The sequence below is a fragment of the Gymnogyps californianus genome, chromosome 4, assembly GCF_018139145.2.
Source record: "Gymnogyps californianus isolate 813 chromosome 4, ASM1813914v2, whole genome shotgun sequence".
Lineage (NCBI taxonomy): Eukaryota > Metazoa > Chordata > Aves > Accipitriformes > Cathartidae > Gymnogyps > Gymnogyps californianus.
In genome coordinates this window covers 67,365,456-67,386,807 of record NC_059474.1, presented here as the reverse complement: position 1 = coordinate 67,386,807, position 21,352 = coordinate 67,365,456, and the positions used below count along the sequence as shown (strand labels likewise).

Below are 21,352 nucleotides of genomic sequence, written 5' to 3'. Positions count from 1 at the left end.
ACAGCTACCTTGTGCCACTGCCTCTGGGGCCTCATTCAAAAGAAACTATTAACATCCTTTGTGCATTATTTTTTTTCAATACTTATTTGCCCTCTGCTTTCCGTCAGAGGAAAAACAGCCCAAGGAGCAATAGCCTGCAAGGGTGAGTCTGCATGTTTGCTAGCTTCAGCTGTCAGAGAAAGGTTTGGGTTTTTTTTTATTTTAACCGGACTTCAGAGCTGCTTTTTTACCCTTCCAAAGAATAGCTTTCAATTCTTTTATTCTTAGAGTTCATCCACATGGGTAAATTAACAGGAAAAAGTATTGTGGAAACAAGTTGTCTGTATTAGCTATGAAATCTCTCTCTGTGGATACTCATAGCCAAATGAGGGTACCTTTCCCTGAAGTAGTTGGTCAGTAAAGATTGGACAGAGGGAATGGACATAGGACATACCCAGAACATCTACTGCAGTCATTCAGTACTGGACTGACTTGACTGACTGGATTGGGCTGGGCTGCAAGTTTTCCCTTCAAGAACTGTGACCAAAACTGAACATAATGATTCATGCTAGGCTGGGTTTTAGGGTGGGGTTTTTTGTTTTGTTTTTTGGGTTTTGCTTTATGGGGTTTTTTGTTTGTTTGTTTTTCCAAAAGAGAGTCACACTTAATTAGAAACAGCAGGAATAAATCATAAACAAGGCAAAACTGTTTTCAATTGAATGAAAGATTTACAGTCATCTTTTTTACTTACAGCCTTATTTCATCCCAGGTATTTCAAATTCTGGGTGCTAGGATGTACTCTGATGCCATTTCTACTTTATTCTTTTCTGCTTTTCAGGACTACCTTTAGTTCACCCCAGGCATTTTGTTCTGTTTTCCTGTCTGGGTACCAACTAAGCATTCTGATATGTTCAACAGAAACACCCTGAGGTACTTGACACCCACAGTAAAGTATTAGTACTTAAGACGTGCAAAGTTTATCGTCCCCATTCTTCACATTGTACCATCCAGTCTCAAAATATTTGTTGTTGTTATATTTGGGCATACAGTATTCACAAAATGCCATAAAAACATCAACACATTCTTCAGCTTCAACCCATAAAATAGCTGTATTCTAATGACTTCATACCACTTTTCAGTCCTCTCATGGAGAGCTTCGTCTTGACACATAGCCCTCTCTTCAATGGTGCAAATCATTAACTTTTTTGTCCTAGTAATGCTTAAATACTATTTCCATTCAGTTGTTCACTTAACTTGCTGTATGTGATATGATTTCTAAATAAGGACCCACTCACTTGTTTTGTTTTCCTATTGGTCTGCTGCCACTGTAAATAGTTCACAATATGTAAAACTGTGAAGATGAAAGGGGTCTAGGAAAAAGGAGATATGAGTTCTAGCTCTATGAGTCTCACCACACGATATTGCTGTACTAATTCCCTTTCCTAAAGGGAAGATAAGATGTTCTTTCTTCCTCCCTTCTTCTGTCTGGCCTGCTCTAAAGGTAAATGTTTTGGGTACTATACATCTTTATATATATACACACACCCCTGATCTAGTTGAAGATGTCCCCGCTCATTGCAGGGGGGGGGTTGGACTAGATGACCTTTAAAGGTCCCTTCCAACCCAAACCATTCTATGATTCTGTGATGTGTTCGGAGAGCACCTCTTACAGCTCATTACTCTCAACTAGAGCCAGCATATTTGTGCAATAGCAATAAAGCAACAAGAAGTCACCTGACATCTTCCAAACGTTATTTTTCTGAGTTGCCCATAGAAATAGGTCTAGATTAATCAAGTTTAGTGAGTTATGTTGATGTCTACATCCCCAAATAGCCTTTCCCCATGCCTTTTTTTTTTTTTGGACGATCAGAGACTTACACAACACAAAACACCTATTTATTTTCAGTACATAACAGCACACAGTCTGAGATAAGGCTAGCTAGATCCAATTTGTGAGCTAGAGATCTCTACAGTTGTGCATAATCTCTTCTCACAACCCTTCCTAGCTCTCAGTTAAATGTCCAATAATTTGTTGTGAACCAGCCTAATCCACAACAGGACTGAAGATGAGCATGACAGCAATAGGTCACACAGTACTCCTCAGTGACAGAGATACAAAGATACAACAGTCAAGCAATCTGTTCTAAAAGGAATCTTTAAGACAATAGGGGTTTTTTGTTTGTTCTGTTTTTCTGGCGGGTTTTGTTGGTTTTTTCCTAATAGACAAAGAATTGTAGTCCAGAAAATGAGATTTAAGTTTCCCTTTTTGCTACTGTTAAATGCCATAGGTAGCAAATACAATCCTTAACTTAAGAAAAGCAACGAAAAAGGAAGAAACGACTAAGCTGTGTAACGGGATACAAACACATGATTAGCAAAAGAACCAACATGCATTGGAAATTATGTTCTTTTCATATTTGTTCCTTGTTTATAACAATACCAAAATTTTCTTCCTACAAATATTAACCTACACAAATATAAAACATATTTCTAAAATAAATAAGCAAAAATTCTCCACATCCTCGAATTATCCACAAGATGGCAGTGCTGCCATCATACAGAATAATCCGACCAAACCGATTATCAGTACAACCCGTCTTTCCCTGACTACACATACAGCTGTCAGAAGATGGTATTTTACTCATATCCAGACAAAACCCTCACCATTCAGCAACTGGCTGAGCAGTATTTAACATGCTGTAATAATGAATTTTACAGGCTAACAACTGACAGCCAGACTGGAGAAGGTCGTTTGGGGTTGATTCTTCTGTGATGTACTGGCCTCTGAATCTTCTTTAAAAATAATAATCATTATAGGCTTCACCTCTGGTGCAGAGTAATGTAAGGGCTGCTAAATTGGTCGGTTTATCCCCTCCAGCCAGGTGGCTAGCTATCCGAGACCCACTCAACAGCTTAGTTCAGACTGGTGACGAATCGTAATAATCAAATACCATCCTGTGTATTCCTATGCAGCAAAATAAAGGCATGATTGTGCATCTGTTACAATGTGTATACTAGTTTGGTATAGCTTGCAGTGAACAATAGTTGTGAATACAAAACAGCATATGCTGTCAACTAGAGTATAAACTCCACACACCCCCTTAGTTTTCATTCACCTTGCTGTTGTCATTCATGCTAACAAGATTAAATTTATACAGAACACCTGCATGGCCTACAGTTATATTTTCATTTAGCTGCACAGATTTTCACTGTCCAGATTAAATCATATTTTACCTGAAAAGCAAGGAACTATCATTGTTTTAGACAAAGGAGCAAGACATGGAGAATATTTCTGCTATTGTGAAACTATTACCACTCTGCTTCTCTTTCATTACCTACCCACGTATCTTCAATCCAGTGCAAAGCTTGTGCCACCATTTTTTTCCCCAATTTAAAAATCTTCCGGAGGGGTGGGGGTGTAAAATAAATCCAGTATCAATCAAGTAAGAACAAGATTATGACCTTTTATCTGCAAAAGTTTTCACATAAGAAATACTTTACAAACTAAATATTAATCCTCTATTCTCCTGGTTTAATCCACAGCATTTTCTTGCAATAGATGTTCCAAGGCCAAATAATATTGACCTACAATTTCAGAGGTTACGAAGTCTCTGAGAATTTCATGCTCTACAGTAAATGAGCAGCAGAGCGGCAAAAGTTCTACGATGTTTACAGCACAGTTGTTTTCTTGCTATTCAAAACAAAAATGTCAGTGGGCAACGTAGGTGTCCAATTCTAAAAAAAGAAAAATTAAAAATCCGAACTAGAAGTATTTTCCTAGTATAACAGCTAACTCTCATGACCAATTTGCGAGTAAAGGATCAGACAACAGAACAGAAAACCAGATGGAAAATCTGTTGAAATATGTAGGTTTGCACACCAATCAAGTATATACCATCCCAGCTGGTGTAAACCCAGCTTGCATTGGGCCATAAGCCCGTATATTAATGGCTGAAACACTGAAATAGGACAGTTACTGCACTTTGATTTGGACTTTGAATGAACTAGTATGCTTATACTCTTTTTACCCCTGCATGTCTTGCTAAATTTGAATTCCTCTTATATAAGAATAGAATTACAAACTAGCACAATTTAAACTACTTTGGCATATGTCCTTGTTAAGCAGATTAATAGCCTAATTCCCTGTTATCTGCTCTGGCTAACTACTAGTTTACTGGTGCTACAGTTTTCTGTTCTATAAAGTAGTACACACACTGAAACTATGTGTGTGTGTATATATATATATATAAAAATATATATATAAAAAATAAAACTTTCATTTTTTTATAAAAACCTGTAAGAGCTATCATATTTCCTAAGAGTTCTCTCCTAGAAGAGAGTAGAAGTTCCTAGAAAGGTTTTTTTCCATAGGTTTTTCTCATCTTTAAAATTCACCACTAACTTGTACCAGATAGCCTAGACACAGTGACTTTTAGACCACTGAGGGAAAGAAGAGACGTAGAACACCTGTGTGTATGTAACTGAAAAAACTGAGTAGCAGTGAACGTTTTTTGTTTTCCCTGTACTCCAGTCATTTAGTATTTTCTGTATATGGCAGGAGAAGAACATAGGAGTGACTAAAGAACTCTCTAATTTTGGGGGGAAAAAAATAAAATCAAACATCTAATGGTAAGCAGAAAACCCTCCCCAGGTAACTTGATTGCAACTCTTATGTTTGTCAGTTGTGTTTTGGTTCCTGATCTGCAAACACGAGACAGTTTTTGAAGTCAATGAATTACCATTTGCATGCACACCAAAGATAAGCACTTTGGACTGTAACCTCGATGAGTTTAGGACTAAATCCTTTCAGTGTACATGTGGCACTTAGCCCCTTGTCATTATGGAAAGAAATAAGGCAGGGATAAAACTCAGTACTTCAGGCACAGTTTCCTTCTCCTTACTTCTACAGAACCAAAGGGTCATATTGCATATAAAATCTCCCATCTCTGAGATTTGAGGAAGTTCACCATGAAAATAGGATTCAGACTCCTTCAGTTCTCTGAGGAGTCTTGATTTAGAATTAAACGCTAGCATCTCACTTTTTTACAAGGAAAAGAAGAATCAGGATTGTTACTTTTGTTCCAAACTCAGGCCACAGCAAATATATTGAAAACTCTGGAACAGCCCAAGGTTACTTCGTGCCTATAGCCATACTTTTGTCAGCAGCTAGCTTCTCATGATCTCCTGTGCTCCTCAGCTAGAAGTGTAACTGAGAGTTATTCCTAATTGAGTCACAACTGACCTTGAAATTATTTAGCTTAAGGTTTTGCCTTCTCAAGAATAATAGTTGGCTGCACTTGATAATATGTATTCAATTACTTCAATTCTATATTATTTCCAGCTCTTTACAAAGCAGCACAGACCACTACCCCTTCTGGAAGAAACCTGACTGGTTTTGCAGCAAATTGTTCACTTTCTAGCCCATGCACACTACCAGGACCTAAGAAACTCACCAGATTTTCTCCACTTACCTCTCATGATTTCTTTATTTATTGATAAATCAGAATCTTTTCCTCCTCCCAGACCTGCCAGGATGAGCGATCCTAAAGGAAACAGTAAAATAGGAAGTCAAGAGATAGCAATAGTCTCAATTTAAGTCATCTGAAGAGAAGAAATGTGATATTCACAACGTTACTGCCAATAATTAAGCTCCAAAGCAGCACTTCATTATTTTATTAAGGCCAAAAGTTCAATTTGGCAAAGTTCCAGCACAAGCTTCGACCATGCTGGCTGTAGTAGTTGAGAGACATCATTCTGCTGCTAATGTAAATGGTTTTGCTGGCAACAAGCAGTCAAATGTATAGATTTCTTTTCAAAGATACAAAGAGTACTGAAACATGCAAGCTAAAGTATGACTGATACAGAAAGAGCCTGTGAAGATTAAAGGAATATTTCACAAAACTGGATCTGATTTCCTTTTAAAAAATTAAAGCAAGAAGATTCTTATCAAATGAAAGCCAAATGACTGCCTTCTCTTTTCTGTAGAGGACTGAACTTCATTTGTATTGTGCCTATGAACAGACAGAATAATTTTGCTGAAGTTAACTAAAACCTTTGTTTGTAATTAGGAACAAAACAGTGGCATACCATTCTCCAGTAAATCTGACAAAACACATAAAAATATTCATACCATAATTACTAGAGCAGTCACACAAACGTAGAAGGGCAGGATTGGGTTTGGTCCCTCAGCTCCAAAACAACACTTATCATTATATGCAAGAATTCTCTAACAAAAGTGACTAGAGCTCTAAGCTGAGTCTCCAGTGATGTGCACAGAGCATATATTAGCACAAAAAGGGTGAGATCACTCTAAGGGGATACAACTCAGTCTCCCCCAGTAGCTGGCTAGGTGGTAGATCTTTAGATAATGTTATAAAATTCTCATCAGCCATTTCTGCAACCCTTCTTGATCGTGTCCATCACTGTATTGGTACAGTACAAAAGAAGAAAAGGCTCTGACACTTTACAAAGTCTATTACAAAGTCTATTACTGTGAATAGCACCATGACCCAGGACTTCCACAACAAAGTAGCAACAAGAGTAAGACCATACACAGGCTTCCAAAGCAAGATACGCACCCACAGACATGACCGTGCTCACCCTAGATATAGCAACATATACCAGCAATAATAGCTTGCTTCCTCTCTGCAAAGAATTAAAATTTAATTCTTCTTTATAAAACTATAGGTTACATTCAGCTATTGCTCATTCAGAAAGAGGCTCTCTGCACCATTTTTTCATTGAATACTGCACCCAATAGTCTTCAGGTGAAGAAGGTGAAAGGCTACATTTGCCTTTTTTGCAACTTAGAAAAAACTTCTCATGAAGAGTTCATTCCCCTCTTTCTTTCCTTCTGTTGTTTCCAAGTGGTGAGTCTCCACCTTGGAGTAGAAATTAATCCCTAAATACATGACTTCACACTTTTACTTCTACATTTCATTCCACTTCTCCAGTCTTCAAGGTATTTCTGTAAAGCATCATCATTCTCTGCTGCACTAATTATGCTTTTCAAAGTCCTCAAGAGAGTTACAAGATTCCTCCAGAAAGTAAACCTAAGAAGTAAAATCCCTATTTCTACTAGGTATTAAAATTCATAGAGCTCAATAAAATTGGGAGTTTTTTTAGATATAATGTTTTTCTTACAGGCAGTTCCTTGTTGTGCCTCTATCTCGCACAGGCAATAATAATCTATTTTACTCTCTGTATCACAAGGCTAGTAAACTTGCTGCCTTTTCTCTTGCTAATATGCCACTCTGATCTCAAATTTGATTAACATAATTAATTACTTAATTAATTTTGCTTAGAGCAAAATTGTTTCCAAATGGTACTAAATATATTGGTTCTTTTTTGGATGTGAAAGAGGTTTGTGTGCTTAAAAGCTTGTCCTTTTTCTAACAGCTGTATTAACTGCTCTGATGCAAGGTGTTACCTCACCTTTTCTTGCAGCTTGTTGACATTATCAAAAGATGTCATTTGTACACTCTCCCTTTTTTTACAAAAAATCATTCCTTGGATGAAAATGCCCCTGAAGCCAATGAAGTCAATTGTGGCACTGGAAGAGAACAACTGGGAAAATTATTACTCTTCATTCTCTGCAGTTGTTCTATTGCCTGCTTTTTCATAGGCCTAAAAAGTTGATACTCTTGGCATATAGCTACACTGTACAATGGCTTTGTTCTCAAAGCTAGGTAAATATGCTATCCTACCTTCCTGCCCTATCCCATTTTTGGAGGTCAGGGTTAATATTCAACCAAGATCATTCCCCAGATCAAATTTGCACAGATATTTGTATTAGCACAAACAACGGCAGCAACTCCAGCTGGGTGGGAAAAGGAATCTAGGAACAACAGTGTAGATGAGAGAATTCTGTGTAGTTGGCTTTATTTCAGTAACCACTGTATTATAATTACATTTTTAAAAAATTCCTTGAGCAGATCATTTGTTTCAAAATACATATTGTTTCATTGTTGTTTTCATCTCTACTTTCTATATTTCATCAGGTACGGGTCATCAGTGAACTTTAGACCTCTGCTGCAGTAGCTATCTCAGAAAGCACAATTAATTTTCCATTTTTAAGTATATTGGTAATTCACTATAACAAATAACTGTTGGCAGTGATCTTTGAAAGACTTATTTGAATCTTTTCCTATTCCTTGATAGGACAAGGGGTAATGATAGGACAAGGGGTAATGGCTTTAAACTGAAAGAGGGTAGGTTTAGATTAGATGTAAGGAAGAAGTTCTTCACTGTGAGGGTGGTGAGGCACTGGAACAGTTTGCCCAGAGAGGTTGTGGATGCCCCCTCCCTGGAAGTGTTCAAGGCCGGGTTGGATGGGGCTTTGAGCAAAACCAGGACAATTACAATTATTATTATATTTTTATTATTAGTAGTACATTTTATTTTACTTTTGTTATTAAACTGTTCTTATCTCAAGCCACGAGTTTTACTTTTTTTTCCCTGGTCCTCCTCCCCATCCCACTGGGAGGGGGCAGAGGGGAGCAGCTGCATCGTGCTTAGCTGCTGGCTGGGGTTAAACCACGACACATACATACAAATAGAAGCACTGTGAACCATTCCCAATGGGGACTTACAGAGCTTATTAAAAATACAAACAACATCTGAAAAGAACCAAAAAGGAAGAGCACAAGTTGTAGGAACATGTTTGAGGTGTCACCAGGAATTTCCTTGGCAGTTACACATGCAGGTCTAATCGCAACCTCTCTGTAAATAGCTTCTTAATATAGAAGTAGTTTAGTTTTACAGGCTAGAAGTCAATTTCATGTTTATATGCTCTATAAAACACTGTGGCTGTAGAGACTTCAAAACCTCTCTGTAGTGGGGATTCCCTTTGAGGAGGAGAGAGAATTTTCCTGGTCAAAGATGTGAGAATTCCCTTTTAGTTTTACTTTACTGTAGGGATTGTATAAAATTCCTTTCCTCCCATCCCATCTCTAGCTAGAGAGTTCAGAAGTCAGAGCAAGTCCTGCACATGACATATCCTACCATCCAGCAAAACAACTCGAAACCAATAAAATGTCTACCCTGACACTGAATTCTCCAACCTAAATTCAGCCATTGATACTGTTAATACTTTAAATTCATATATATATTACATGTTAGTCTGCATGAATCCTCTACACATAGTTGAGCACTGTACTGTGGATAGTAGGGAATTGTTAACAGCTGGGAGGAGGTAGAAGGTATGTACAAGGGAGAGACTAAACTTCCCTGAGCATTTGTGATCTTCTTCTGAGAAAATCGAAAAAGATTAGTTGAAATAACCTTCAGCTGAGGTTTAAACTACCTAATTTGACTTGTTCTGCCAAGACTAGACAAGCCCATGCAATTGGGCCCATTTGGAAAAAATATAGCCTCACAGCTGAGATCAATCCACTTTGGAGCAAAGTTACACAGGTGAGTTTGAACTTAGTAGGTGTATTCATGCCCCTACTGTAACAAAACTCCCCCCCTCGTTCAGTTCCTTCTGTTGATTTTACCACCAGAGGAGATAATCCAGGTCCATGGTTTATCACATCCTTTTGCTTGTGGAGGTTTCCAGGCATCACAGAAGTTGGCACTTCAAGAAAGAGTGAAATTCACTGATGTTTTCCATGTATTGTCTTTAGGAATATTGTAGCTAGATGTTTAATCTACTTTGTAATAAACCCAGTAATAATGGTGAGATTGTGCTTGACTTTATTGGTATTTCAAAGTACAAAAAGTGAAAAATAATAAATCCATAGAAAGTGTGGCAAACAATATTTTCAAAAAGTGCTGAAACACAAAACCAAACATAGATAGAACTTCTTAGCCAAATCTCTTCCCTTTCCCAGTATGTACAAATAGACAGAAAACATATGTCCTAAGCTTTGTAGAATGTCTCTACTGAATAGAGTTCTGTCCTAAGCATGAAAAGGACTTTCATAAACCTATCCTCTCCTGTATACGTCTTTCAGTTACTAATTTAATTTTCATATAGAGAAGCTCCACCTGCAGCAGTTACACATACAATGCAGAGGGTCAACCCGAGTACCACCTCCTGACACCAATTGAGTAAGTAGTGTGGAAAAGGATGGGCAAAGGTTCTTACGGGCCCAGGACAAATGAGCAGAAACTGTGACCACCTGTAATAATGTAACACAACTGGAATCTCTCAGAGCAAGAGATCTGAAAAAAGTGAAAACCTGTACCTAGTTGTAAATGCCTTTTACATTTTTTATGTACTCATTATGTCAAGAAAAGAAAATATATTCTGTAGTAGTTGAAAATAAGTTGGAAAAAAAAGTTGAAATTGCACCCATTTCAATGCATCTGTCAGCCATTTCTAGCAAAAGTGAATATGACTTGAGCAACCCAGGGAGCATTGAGAAGCTACCTGGGGAAGCTGTGAACCGTGGGCTAAAGCACATTTAGGAGGTTAAGACCGTGGGAACAGCAGTTGGGCTCATTTTGTTCCTCAGAGAGGGTGGGAAACTCAATGGCGGTAGCATTGACAAATGAAAAAGGGAAATGATAGGGATGCGCAGTTTTCTGTCCTGAGGGATGTATTTTAAGGAGGCGGCCATAGAGAAAGGAGCCCTAGAGGCATTTTTAGCGTTTTAACCTAGTAACGGAGCCAAAGTAAGGCCAGGAGAGGGCCAGCAGACAGCTCCGCTGGTACGCCTGAGGGGGCGGTGGTTCGATGGACCGGTCCCGCCAGAGCCGCCGCCAGAGGGACAGAGCTGCTCCTGCGGTACAGCCGCTTCCCCAAAATCATTCTCCTTTCCTAGAACCCCTCTCCCTTCTCGCTTCATCCCCTGAGCCCCGCCGAGAAGCCGGCCGCGCCACCAACGCGGCTCTCGCCGCGCTCACCGCCCGTCCCCGCCGCTGTTGGGGACAGCGGCGCCACCGCGCCCGCCTCGAGCCGAGATGGCGCCGCCCCCGCCCCTCTTCCCGCCCGCCCGCGCAGCGCCCCCCCCCCCCACGCCCCGCCAACGGCCGCGCCGCCCGCCCGGCTCTAGGGCCCGGCAGCAGCCCCGCCCGCCTCCCGCTTCACTGCCGGCGGCCGGGCCGCAGCTCGCTCCTCCCGCCGGATCCGCCGCGGTTGTTTGCTTTCTGAGGCGGGCGCTAGCAGCGCCCTTGCCCGCCGAGGACCCGGCAGGTTGCGCCGCTCCCCACGCTGACTGGCGGCCGTTGGCGCCGCAGGGGTCCTGGTGCCCCCGCGCCGGGAGCAGAGCGGGAGCCGGCCGGGAGCTGGCGGAATAGGCGCTCCGTCCCCACCACCCCTCTCCGGCGGAGTCAGCAGAGAAAAGGCTGAGGAGGGGACCTGCGCGCACCGCGTCCTCCGCATTGTGCGAGCCTGCATGGGCACGGCGCGGGGGCGCGGCCGTGGGGCTCCCCCGAGCCTCCCGCCGTGCGCTCGCACCCTCCCCGGCATTGCCTGTAGCCGGGAGGCGCCGAGTTAGGGCCCGGGGGATGCTTTTGTGCGCGACTGCGGGCGGAGCAGCGGCTAACGGCGGAGCTAGCGGCAGCTGGAGCTGCGATTGCGGGGCAGGTCGGGCGCCGCGGTCACCCGCAGCCCTCCCGGCGAGAGAGGCCGGGCGCGATGCTGAATTAGGGGACGGGAGCCCTTGCGAGCGCGGGGGCAGGCTTAGCAGCCCGTAGCCGGCCTGGGTCCCAGCGGAGCTGGGAGGGCAGGCAGGCAGCTCCCCATGGCGAGCAACCGAAGCATCGAGCTGGAGCACTTCGAGGAGCGGGACAAGAGGCAGCAGCGCGCCGGGCCGCGCCGCGGCGGCACCGGCTCCGGCGGCGGCGGCGGCGCGGGGACGCGGGGCAACGGGCTGATCCCCAGCCCGGCGCACAGCGCCCACTGCAGCCTCTACCGGACGCGGACCCTGCAGGCGCTCAGCTCGGAGAAGAAAGCCCGCAAAGCCCGCTTCTACCGCAACGGGGACAGGTACTTCAAGGGCTTGGTGTATGCCATCTCCACCGACCGCTTCCGCTCCTTCGATGCCCTCCTCGTTGAGCTCACCCGGTCCCTGTCGGACAACGTGAACCTGCCCCAGGGTGTCCGCACCATCTACACTATCGATGGCAGCAAGAAGCTCACCAGCCTGGATGAGCTGGTGGAAGGTGAGGGGGCTCTAGTGGGCCAGGGGCAAGCAGAGTGCAGGCTGTGGGCGGTTCTGCCCTGGCATGTTGAGGTCCAGCGAGAGGTGGCATGGGGCCTGCTGGCGGGTTGCAGGCTTTCCCTGGGGTGGGCTTTCCTCTTGCTACCCTGATCAAAGCTGAGAGAGGTTGCCTTGCTGAAAATCGGCAGCGATGAAGCCCCTGAGGGCAACTGGGCCGCGGTTACCTGCTGCTGTGTGGTAGGCCTCATTTTCCTAGTGTGGACCGTCCACTTCTCCCATCAGCCAGACGAGAGCTGTCTGCATGTGTGGGGGTTGACTCTAATGGTAGTTAAGCAGCAGGTACTCTTTTCATCTACGAGGACTATAGTAAAGTTCTTGGCTACCTTTCAGTCATCACCATTTGTAAGAGAGGGAAATGCTGTAATTTACTTCTCTAACAGTTATTACACTGTCATTGATGCCTCACAGTGGCTTAAGCTTTCAGAGAGAAAGCCCCTGTGCTGTGAAAAGGGATATTTATACCTTACCACTTATTAAAACAAACAAGTGTAAAGTGCTATTTTCAAATGTGATCAGAGTCCATATTTATGGAGGGAATTATCTACCTTGTCTGACTTCCAAAGGCATTTTGTAAAATCAAATGCTTTTCAGAATTGTCCCTAAGTAGCTTTTGATAATGAGGCTTGGCTGCTAAGGTTATGTAGACCTTGCAAATCTGAGCAGAGCAGCACTTGCCTATGTCTCAAAATGGGGCCAGAAGTACTTTTTCCTGAATGAAACATATGCCTCTTTTTTTTGTAGGGAATGACAATTACCAGAACAAGGAGCAGAATCCCCCCATGTTCTCTCATGATGTCTTAAAATACAGTTTAAACTCAGCATTACATGAATCAGCCTTTCAAATGTATTGATTATGTTGTGCACACTGTGAGGTTCATAATCAATTTACACTGGATGCTTCTCCTCAGGTACCTAATACATCAACCACTGCAGTCTTCCACCCAGTGACTCTATATGCCAGGGGTAGCTGATTTGCATTAATGAAGAAGTACAATTTGTAGGTCTTCTAGTGCCTGCTCCTTTTTAGGCTTTCAGCTGTGTATCCTTTAAGCTTTGATTTGGAAACTTCCCTTTTCAAAGCAATGCTGAATCACACCTGGAGAATTTGATGAGAAAGGGAACCTGAAGATCTTTCTATAATCCAGCAGTACAGGCACTGGGAGTTAGGGACCAGCCACTCCAGAACATGCAAGAGGGAGAGGCTACATCACTTGCTGCATCAAGGGGGGTCTCACTCAAAAAAAGTTATGAATGAAAGTGCACTTTATAATAGTAACATAGTGCCTGAGGACTTTCCCCGTCATGTGATCTACCATAAGGCTGTTCCACAGTCAGAGGAAATGTGAAATGATTGTAGAGTGAAATGCCGACTCTCTGGTAATAAAATAAATGTGAAATCAACCAAAAACTTTTCTGTGATTCGGTGATTAATTTAGAGATAGCTAAAAAAAAAAATGAGATGCTGGTGTGGGGATGGTAGGGAAAGGAGATGAAGCAAAAATTGGATAAACTAATGATAACTTAGGGTGACTTGAAATGTTGTAGAAAGAATGATCTTAAGTTTTTATGGCTTAAAACAAAACAGACAAAATGACTTGCTGGACAACAGTATAAATGCAGTATATACTCTCATAATTCTATTTAAGTTAATAACTGAAAGCAAAAACTTACTTCCTGTCTCTTCAAATACTCATTGAAAGAGTGACCTTTGTCATTGCTCTTCACTGGAAGAATAAAGCAAAACAAATGTCACAACTGAAATGCCACTTCCATGATTTCTCAGTAAAATAAAAGGAGAAAAAAAAGTCCAAATTACTTAGTCATCTGTCCATCACCAATACAACTCTTGAGAATCTTAAGAAAATCCTGTAGCATCATAATTGGATTAGTATGTTCTCCAATTAGCATGCCAAAAACTTTACCAGTGTAAGTCTAATCACCATACAGAGAAAGGAAAGCATATACAGGGGCGGGAAGAAAGCAAAAAAGTAGTGAATTCCTTGAAATTATCTGAGCTCTTTGCCAGCTGTTTTGTTCTTGAGATGCTGGCAGAGGATCTGATTTGTTTTTATTTTCTTTATTTCTTGTAGTTCCAGCACAATAAGCTTGTATTTCTGCTCTAGAATAAATACTTGAACATTGGTGAACTGCAGTAGCACCAGAAGTAGTTTTGAATGGTGTTTTGTTGTATTGCTTTTTAATTTTCAGAAAGGAAAATAAAATTAAAGTGCTGTTGTGCATGCCAGCTGCAGGCTGAACACCAGACCGAACATGGGTCCTTGATGCAATACCTAATTGACTAGTCTGTTTGCACATAATCAGTGTTGTTGAACTGGTACATGGAATCTCAGCAGCTCAGGTTCAGTAGTGGCAGCTCTATCAAGTGAGCAGAAGGTGAGTGCTCAGCCACCCTTGCCAAGCTAGCAAGATCTGCATTAAACCTCCCTCAGCTCAAGCCTGTGTGTGTAGCTCTTGGACATTGATGTGCCCCAGTGCAGGCAAGCTCTTTAAGGCCTACTCACCATTTATCAGGTTAATATCTGTCTGAGGTTTAAAAGCTGGCAGTATCAAATTCTCTATCATAATAGTCCAAACTAGCTGAATTGAGTCACTGATGAATGCTTTTTGGGATTTGGCTGTATTTGGCAATCTGTTTTACTGTTTATCATTTTAAGAGGAAGATAGCTAATGCACAGACTACAGAATCTACAGAAATGTAGATTTCAAATATTACTGTTACAGGTTGAGTCAGTTAAAAATTTGACTGGATCACGTTTATTAGTCAAAAAATGACAAGCTCCATTTTAAGCATATTGCTTTTATTAACTGGATATGACAGTAAAAAAAGCATGTTATGCTGGACCAGCCTTAGGCAAATATAATTTCTATTCCCAGCCCTTGTAGATTGGGAAAATTATGGCTCATGAGTTTGACAGTTTCCATTGCTTTCTTAGAATGGGAAGAGTAAAGAATTTCATTGTCTGCTCCTGATCTTGTTTGAGCAGACAGATCCAGAGAAGGGATGGGGGTTAGGAATACTATGACTTTCTTATAGTTTTCTTTCTTTCAGCTTTAGTATCAGACATTACACTACTTTTTACTTTTGAATAGGAGATTCCATGTGTAATTTTATATTTTTCCTTCAATAGCAATAATGGAATAATAGTTTCATTTTTATTCTCTACCAAAGTTAACTAATTAAGTGTTTGTCTAAATCCTTCAGTTTTCTTTAAAAATGTAAGCTTCCTAAAGCATGACACAATGGTAATAGTAAGAACTGTGTAGTTCTTTAGTGCTGAGGTTTGTGTTTTACATTGATGTCAGTCATGCTCTGTCTCGCTGTCCTGTGCTTTCATTGTCTTGGTAGTGAAAGACATGGAGAATCCTGATTGTTAAGGTCTGCTGCAAAGTTGGGAGATATTGTTGGATTTGGGAGGGGAAACCAAGTGTAGACTCTATTCCTGGCAAGAAAAGTTATGTTGATTTGGCATGCGATAGGGCATTTTTCTAGTTCCCTAGGTAAGGAAGCATTGCTAAGAGTCTTTGTTCTTTCAACTGCAGTGCTTAATTAATACAGTCCTTTATAAAATGTCAGTAGTTTTGTCTGCACAGTGGTGCAGACAATCAACAGGCATCTGTAGGGAAGTCTTTGGGCAGGAGGTGGGAAGGTTCTGAGCAGGGCAGTCCTTATGCATGGCTAGGACATGCAGCACAGGACAATATCTGCTTGAGAGAAATGGGCTCTGCCACGCTAATACAGAGTAAAAGAATGTTTTTGAAATGAGCTATTGAACAATCCAAGTATTTTCTGCCTTAGATCATTGTTATTGTTACTGCATATTACATTTTAATCCTGCTTAAGTACCTGTGATTCTAGTCGATGCACACTGTTGTATTAGGTCAAGAATATCTTTTCTCTTGTCAGGGCAAGCAGATGGTAACACCAAGTAGGCAGTTTGTATTTTTGCTTCTTCCAAAAGGTATGATTACCGTCCTGTGCTAAAGCCAAAAGCTGTAATGCTTTAAAAAGAGGCAAATGTAGCAGGTTTAACAAAGAAGGGTAAAAAGGAAGAATAAAAGAAGGATTAAAAAACATTAAAAGTGTATGCTTCCAAATATATGTTCAAATCACTGTATGATGTGTTCATCATACGCAGTCCTGGAGCAATGGGGTGTGGATGTGAAATACGGATGTAATTGTTAGTTAACTTCCCATCCAAGCAAAGTAAAATAGTTCCACCACTGTGCATCTCCTAGTTTCAGGGACAGGAGAAATGTAATTTACCTGAAAAGAGTTATTTACTTACTGTGGAGGAGGCATGTGGTATTAGGCAGGTTTGATACCAGGTGGCCTTAACTGTCTTCTTGAAAGCTTTTACCCTGCCTGAGCAGGGGGTTGGACCAGATGACCTCCAGGGGTCCTTTCCAACCTCAACTGTTCTGTGATTCTGTGAAAGCTTGTAGGAAGCTGTCGTCTGAACCTCCTAACTCAATAAAGTCAAGAGAGAACTAGGAGCAGTTAGTCATCTGCTAAAATCCTGGTTGTCATCTCAGGTTTTAAAAGGTGCATGGGGAACTTAAATGCTGTAGATGAGGAAAGTTCATGACTTATACAGGGTTATTGGAGGTGACGTGAAAGTGAAGAAATTGTAAGAAACTGGTGAGGAAGGAAGTTCTGTGAAAGAAAGGAAGGAAAAAGAGATCTAAATAACCTAATCCTTCATAAAAGGGGTTGTTTTATTTTTAGATCAGTCCTTTTATACACACCGTAAATATACCGTTCTGGAAATTGCTTGGCTTTGTGTTACAGAACACAAAAAAGGTACTCTCGTGTGATTCCTAAAGTTAGAAGGTTAGTAGCCCTCATAACTACTGTGCTGTACTGAATAAGCAGCTTTTGACACCCTTGAAACTAATGAGTTCCACCAAAAGAAGCTGAGGAATGTCAGATGGATAAATGAAATGTACCTAGAAACCTGCCCTGTCCTATGTGGTTCGTAGGGGAACACATGCTTAAAAAATATGGAAACTAACATTTTTCTTTCTGTAGGGGTGTTTTTACCTGTGTCAGCTATATCATTCTCTGTTATGCAGTGTGTCATTTAAAAACATGATGCTTTATGTGGCTCCTAGGAAATAGTAGTTAGTGCTTGTTAATACCTTGCAAAAAGCAAGCCAGAAAACCTTGTTCAGAGACTTTTGTTTCAAATATCCCAATTCAGGATTTTTGAGTGTTGTATACTTAATTTCTTCCTTACATTACCCACTGCATGACATATCCACAGTTGGTTTTTAACCTAATGCTAAGGAAAATGAAATATGTACAAGCCTTTCTTTAGTAGTCTCTGTTTTTAAGGACAAAAAGTCTGAATGTTTCTAGGCTATTTCTTAAATGCCTAGCACTGTGCTTCAACTCACAAAACTTGTGAAGAACCCCAAGTGGTCGGGCAGCTGTGTTTCCTCAAAACTGCACATAGTTGCAAGTGATGTACACTTGTGATACAAAAGGACAAGATACATCCTTCTTTTCCTATCAGTACCTAAAATTGCATGGCTGAATTTTGGAGAGTTCACATACACCCTACTTTCTTTATCCCTGCATTTATGTCTTGAAAGGTGAGCTAGACACATTTCCTGTGAATAACAGTGTTGAAGAAACAGATGGCAAAAGAAAACCTTTGTAGATGAGTTTTTAAGTAAGCAAAACAGTATTTAGGCAACTGATGGTCTATGGCTATTTATCAGTCAGATTGACCAATGTAGTCTTGTTTTCTCTTTTACCCGTTCTGTGTTCATCATCTGTATTTTACTGTCGTGAGGGAATGACGAGTATTGTGTTTAGACTGTTAGTGCTCTGAAACTAGAATCCTTCTACAGTGTGCTTAAACTGTATACACACAGCACACACACACAGGTCTTGCTTCATGGATAGTGCATCTGATTATTAATGCGGTACAGGTAAATTGTTTAGAGGCGGGTAATGTTTTGTTGTTAATAGGCGAAGTTTCATGTCTTCTAGTTGTTTTGCTAATGTTAATAAGACATAGAGAATTAGAAGTAAACTTACTCCATTTGTTGATTATATTGTGACCCAAAATATCATTAGATGTTACTCCTTTTAAGTGAGCATATGCCCCATTTGAGGAATTTAGGTGGTAGCAGGATTTCTTCCTGGAAGAATTGACACTTTTAGATTGCTCTGGGTACTGTCATGAAGCGTCGGATGGAAGGCACATATGCTCTGTTGAAATTATAATGCCAACTTATAAGGAGGTTTCATGCTTCTGCCAAAACTGCTCTGCAGCCTGGTTAAGCTTTCTGCTGTAGAATAGTTTGGCTGGGTTCAGAGTCCCAGCTGTAACCTACGTCTGTAATTCTTGCATTTTTTTCTGCATTTAAAAAAAAAAGAAGATAGTATTGCTTAATAGATCTTTCTACTTCATTGGTCTATAGTTTACTTCTTCACCTGCAAATCTCAATGTAATATTAGTGACTAACTTCACGATCTGGTCTAAAAACTAAGGAGCTGATTCACGTTAATGCTAATGTTGTAAGCGAAAGGCATGGTACTTATTTCCAGTAATGTAACTGCTGTGACTATGTGCCAGTTAAGGCTAGTATGCATTAGCTTTAAAATCTTTCAAGACTATAAATGGAAGGTGGGCCTTCAAACCATAAAATTGACCATATCGAAGTCAGCAATGTAAATATTTGAAGTATTGTTTATGCCTATTTGTGGAGTTGTGTCAACTTTCTAGGGCTGGTAGATGCACAAATGACAAAAAAAAGCTACAGCCTGGTCTAAATGCCACTGAAGTCTCAGAAAAGATTTTCTTAGTGATTGAGATGGTATGTATTTAGGTTAGACACATGAAAAATCTCATTCAAGGCATTTAGTGAAACAGCGAAACTTATGTATGTGATTTTAACTGTAAAGTTTTCTGTTATTTTGTTAACAATGTTTGAAATCAAATTGCTTGGTTTAAACCTTCAAAAAATGAAGTACTGTATGTTACATTTTACAAATATTGGTTTTCTGGGAGAGTGTGGAGATTATCAGAAGTGTGTATTTATACATGAATTGATCCCAAGCAGATTTAAAATCAGGTCATACGTTAAAGCTGTGAGCAAATATTATATATAACATTACACTTTCAGGTTTTTACCTACAAAATATAAAGTAAAAAAGAGATAATACTCTTACAAATGACTTGATGTTTCTTCCAGACAGACATATATAAATGCATTTTCTACTTTGAAGGATGGCTAAAATAACAATTTAAACGCTAGCACAGTGTTCAAAAATTAATGTCTGCTCATCAAGGAGTGGTGTTTTCTTAGGCATGCTTTTTGAATACACCATTCTGTAGGAAAGTTTCCTGTAGTGAACTTTATAGGTGTGATTTAACTTACCCCTGCCATTTTTTTCTCCCTTAAATGTTTGCTTCCATTGAATAATCAATCATATACCCCTGTTAAACCAAATAAATCAATGTTTAACTCATTCCTAGAAAACCATTCTTTGTGCAGAAAGCAGCAATTGGTTTTCTAATTATATTCTGTTTCTAGTGTCTTTTCGGTATTTTGCAAGGTTCTCAATAGAACTTAGAAACTGTGGGTGAAGTGCTGGCTGCGGTGAAATCATTAGAAGTTTAAGTAGTAATTGCAATAGAGTACAAACTTCATCCTTTATCTTTTAAGTCATGAACCGAGCAAGTCACTCAGTGTATGTGTTTTCTCACTTACAGTCCTTGCTCTTATCCTGCCATATGTGCCTGCCTTGCAGGTGTAGTAGGAAAATCTGTTTTCCATGTAAAACCTGTGTTACTAAATTTAGTTTATGTGACTGGTATAAGAAAGCAGGCATGGAATTTAAAACACTAAACAATCCGTAATATACTACAGTTCTCAAGTAATTAGTCGTTCCTGTACCTGCCAATGATAGGAAATTTTGCAATCAGTTTTGCCAGATACTTTTTTTTTTTTTTTTTTTTTTAAGTTGAAATAGTTTGTGCTTCGACTTAAGGCTTGGCTAAATGCAGTTGAAACAAGTTATTTGAAATTTGTTCTTTTCAGGTATTACATTGTTTTAAATTGAAAGCACTTCCTATTTTTTTTTCATCAGAAAAGGAAAACTAAGGCCTCTGCTTAAAGGAAAAGAAATAATAAGAAGAAATCTGTGGCAAATGGGTATTGCAACCTATTCAGATAATCAAGAAATTATTTTATTCATGCATCAAGCAAGGGAACTAGTAGAAGGCAAAGAGTTTTACACTGCTGTTTTAAAGAAATAAAGATCCTTTTGGATTAATACTGACTGAAAATTTTATAACAGGACAATTTCTGCTGTCCTAAAGGGTGTTGTAGTACAGCTCTGTCAGATAGTAGATCACATCCCATGATAGTATAAAGAAGCTATTCTGTTATGATACGTGTCCATAAAAGACAAAGCTAGCATACCATATTGAGACTCTTCTACGGTAAATCCTCTAGCAAAGGGATGTTCTGTTCTCTACCTGTACTTCTTTATGTAAAGCAATTAATTTATTTCAAGTTGGAGAGCCCATTTCTGAATAGCCTTAATTTTGAGGGGGGTTTTGTGTTGTTTTTTTTTTTTAACTTTGTTAATTTAAGCTTCAGCCCTGAGGTTTAACTTTGAATTGTCTTGTGTGCGTTTGTTGGTTTTTTCATGGTCTAGAAAGTGCATTCTTTTTGAGTTTGAAAGGATAATTCCAAACATGCTCAATGATGGTGAGTTTTGAGGTACCTTGTGCTGATTGCTAGAGTTTATTTAACTCTTTTGCACACAGCTGGACAGGCTGTACTGAAGAGGTTACGCTGAAGTGACAGGTGACTTCATGTACTGAAGCTTATGTAAAATCTTTGAGATGCTAAGGGCATTCAGTGTGTTTAGAAAGGTAGTCTCATGCATAGGATGCTGTCAGATTTATTTATATATAAATTATTATCAGAAAACATTACCAAATTCTTATGCAAATCAATAAACTTCAAAGCAAGTGGTCAGGGACTTTCCAAAGTTGAATGCCTAATATTATGCACCCAGAATAATGACTATATTACCTTCTGTTCATTTTTTGTAGGAGGAAATAACAATTAGCATTCTTAACCAACACGCACACACAAGAAACAAAGTCACGTGCTAGATGCATCCATAAAAAATTTAGCATGTAATCATGGAAAAA

The 21,352-nt window shown here is 40.2% G+C and overlaps 1 protein-coding gene across 2 annotated transcripts in view; it reads left to right on the top strand.

Annotated features, from left to right (window-relative positions):
* Positions 1-11,648: 11,648 nt before the first annotated feature.
* The window catches only part of DCLK2 (doublecortin like kinase 2), a 94,581-nt gene continuing 84,877 nt past the window's right edge, over positions 11,649-21,352 (top strand). For both annotated transcript variants that reach the window (XM_050895408.1, XM_050895407.1), the window contains exon 1: positions 11,649-12,090. In XM_050895408.1, the coding sequence (XP_050751365.1) occupies positions 11,670-12,090 (421 nt within the window). In that variant the 5' untranslated portion in view covers positions 11,649-11,669. The remainder of the gene's footprint in view (positions 12,091-21,352) is intronic.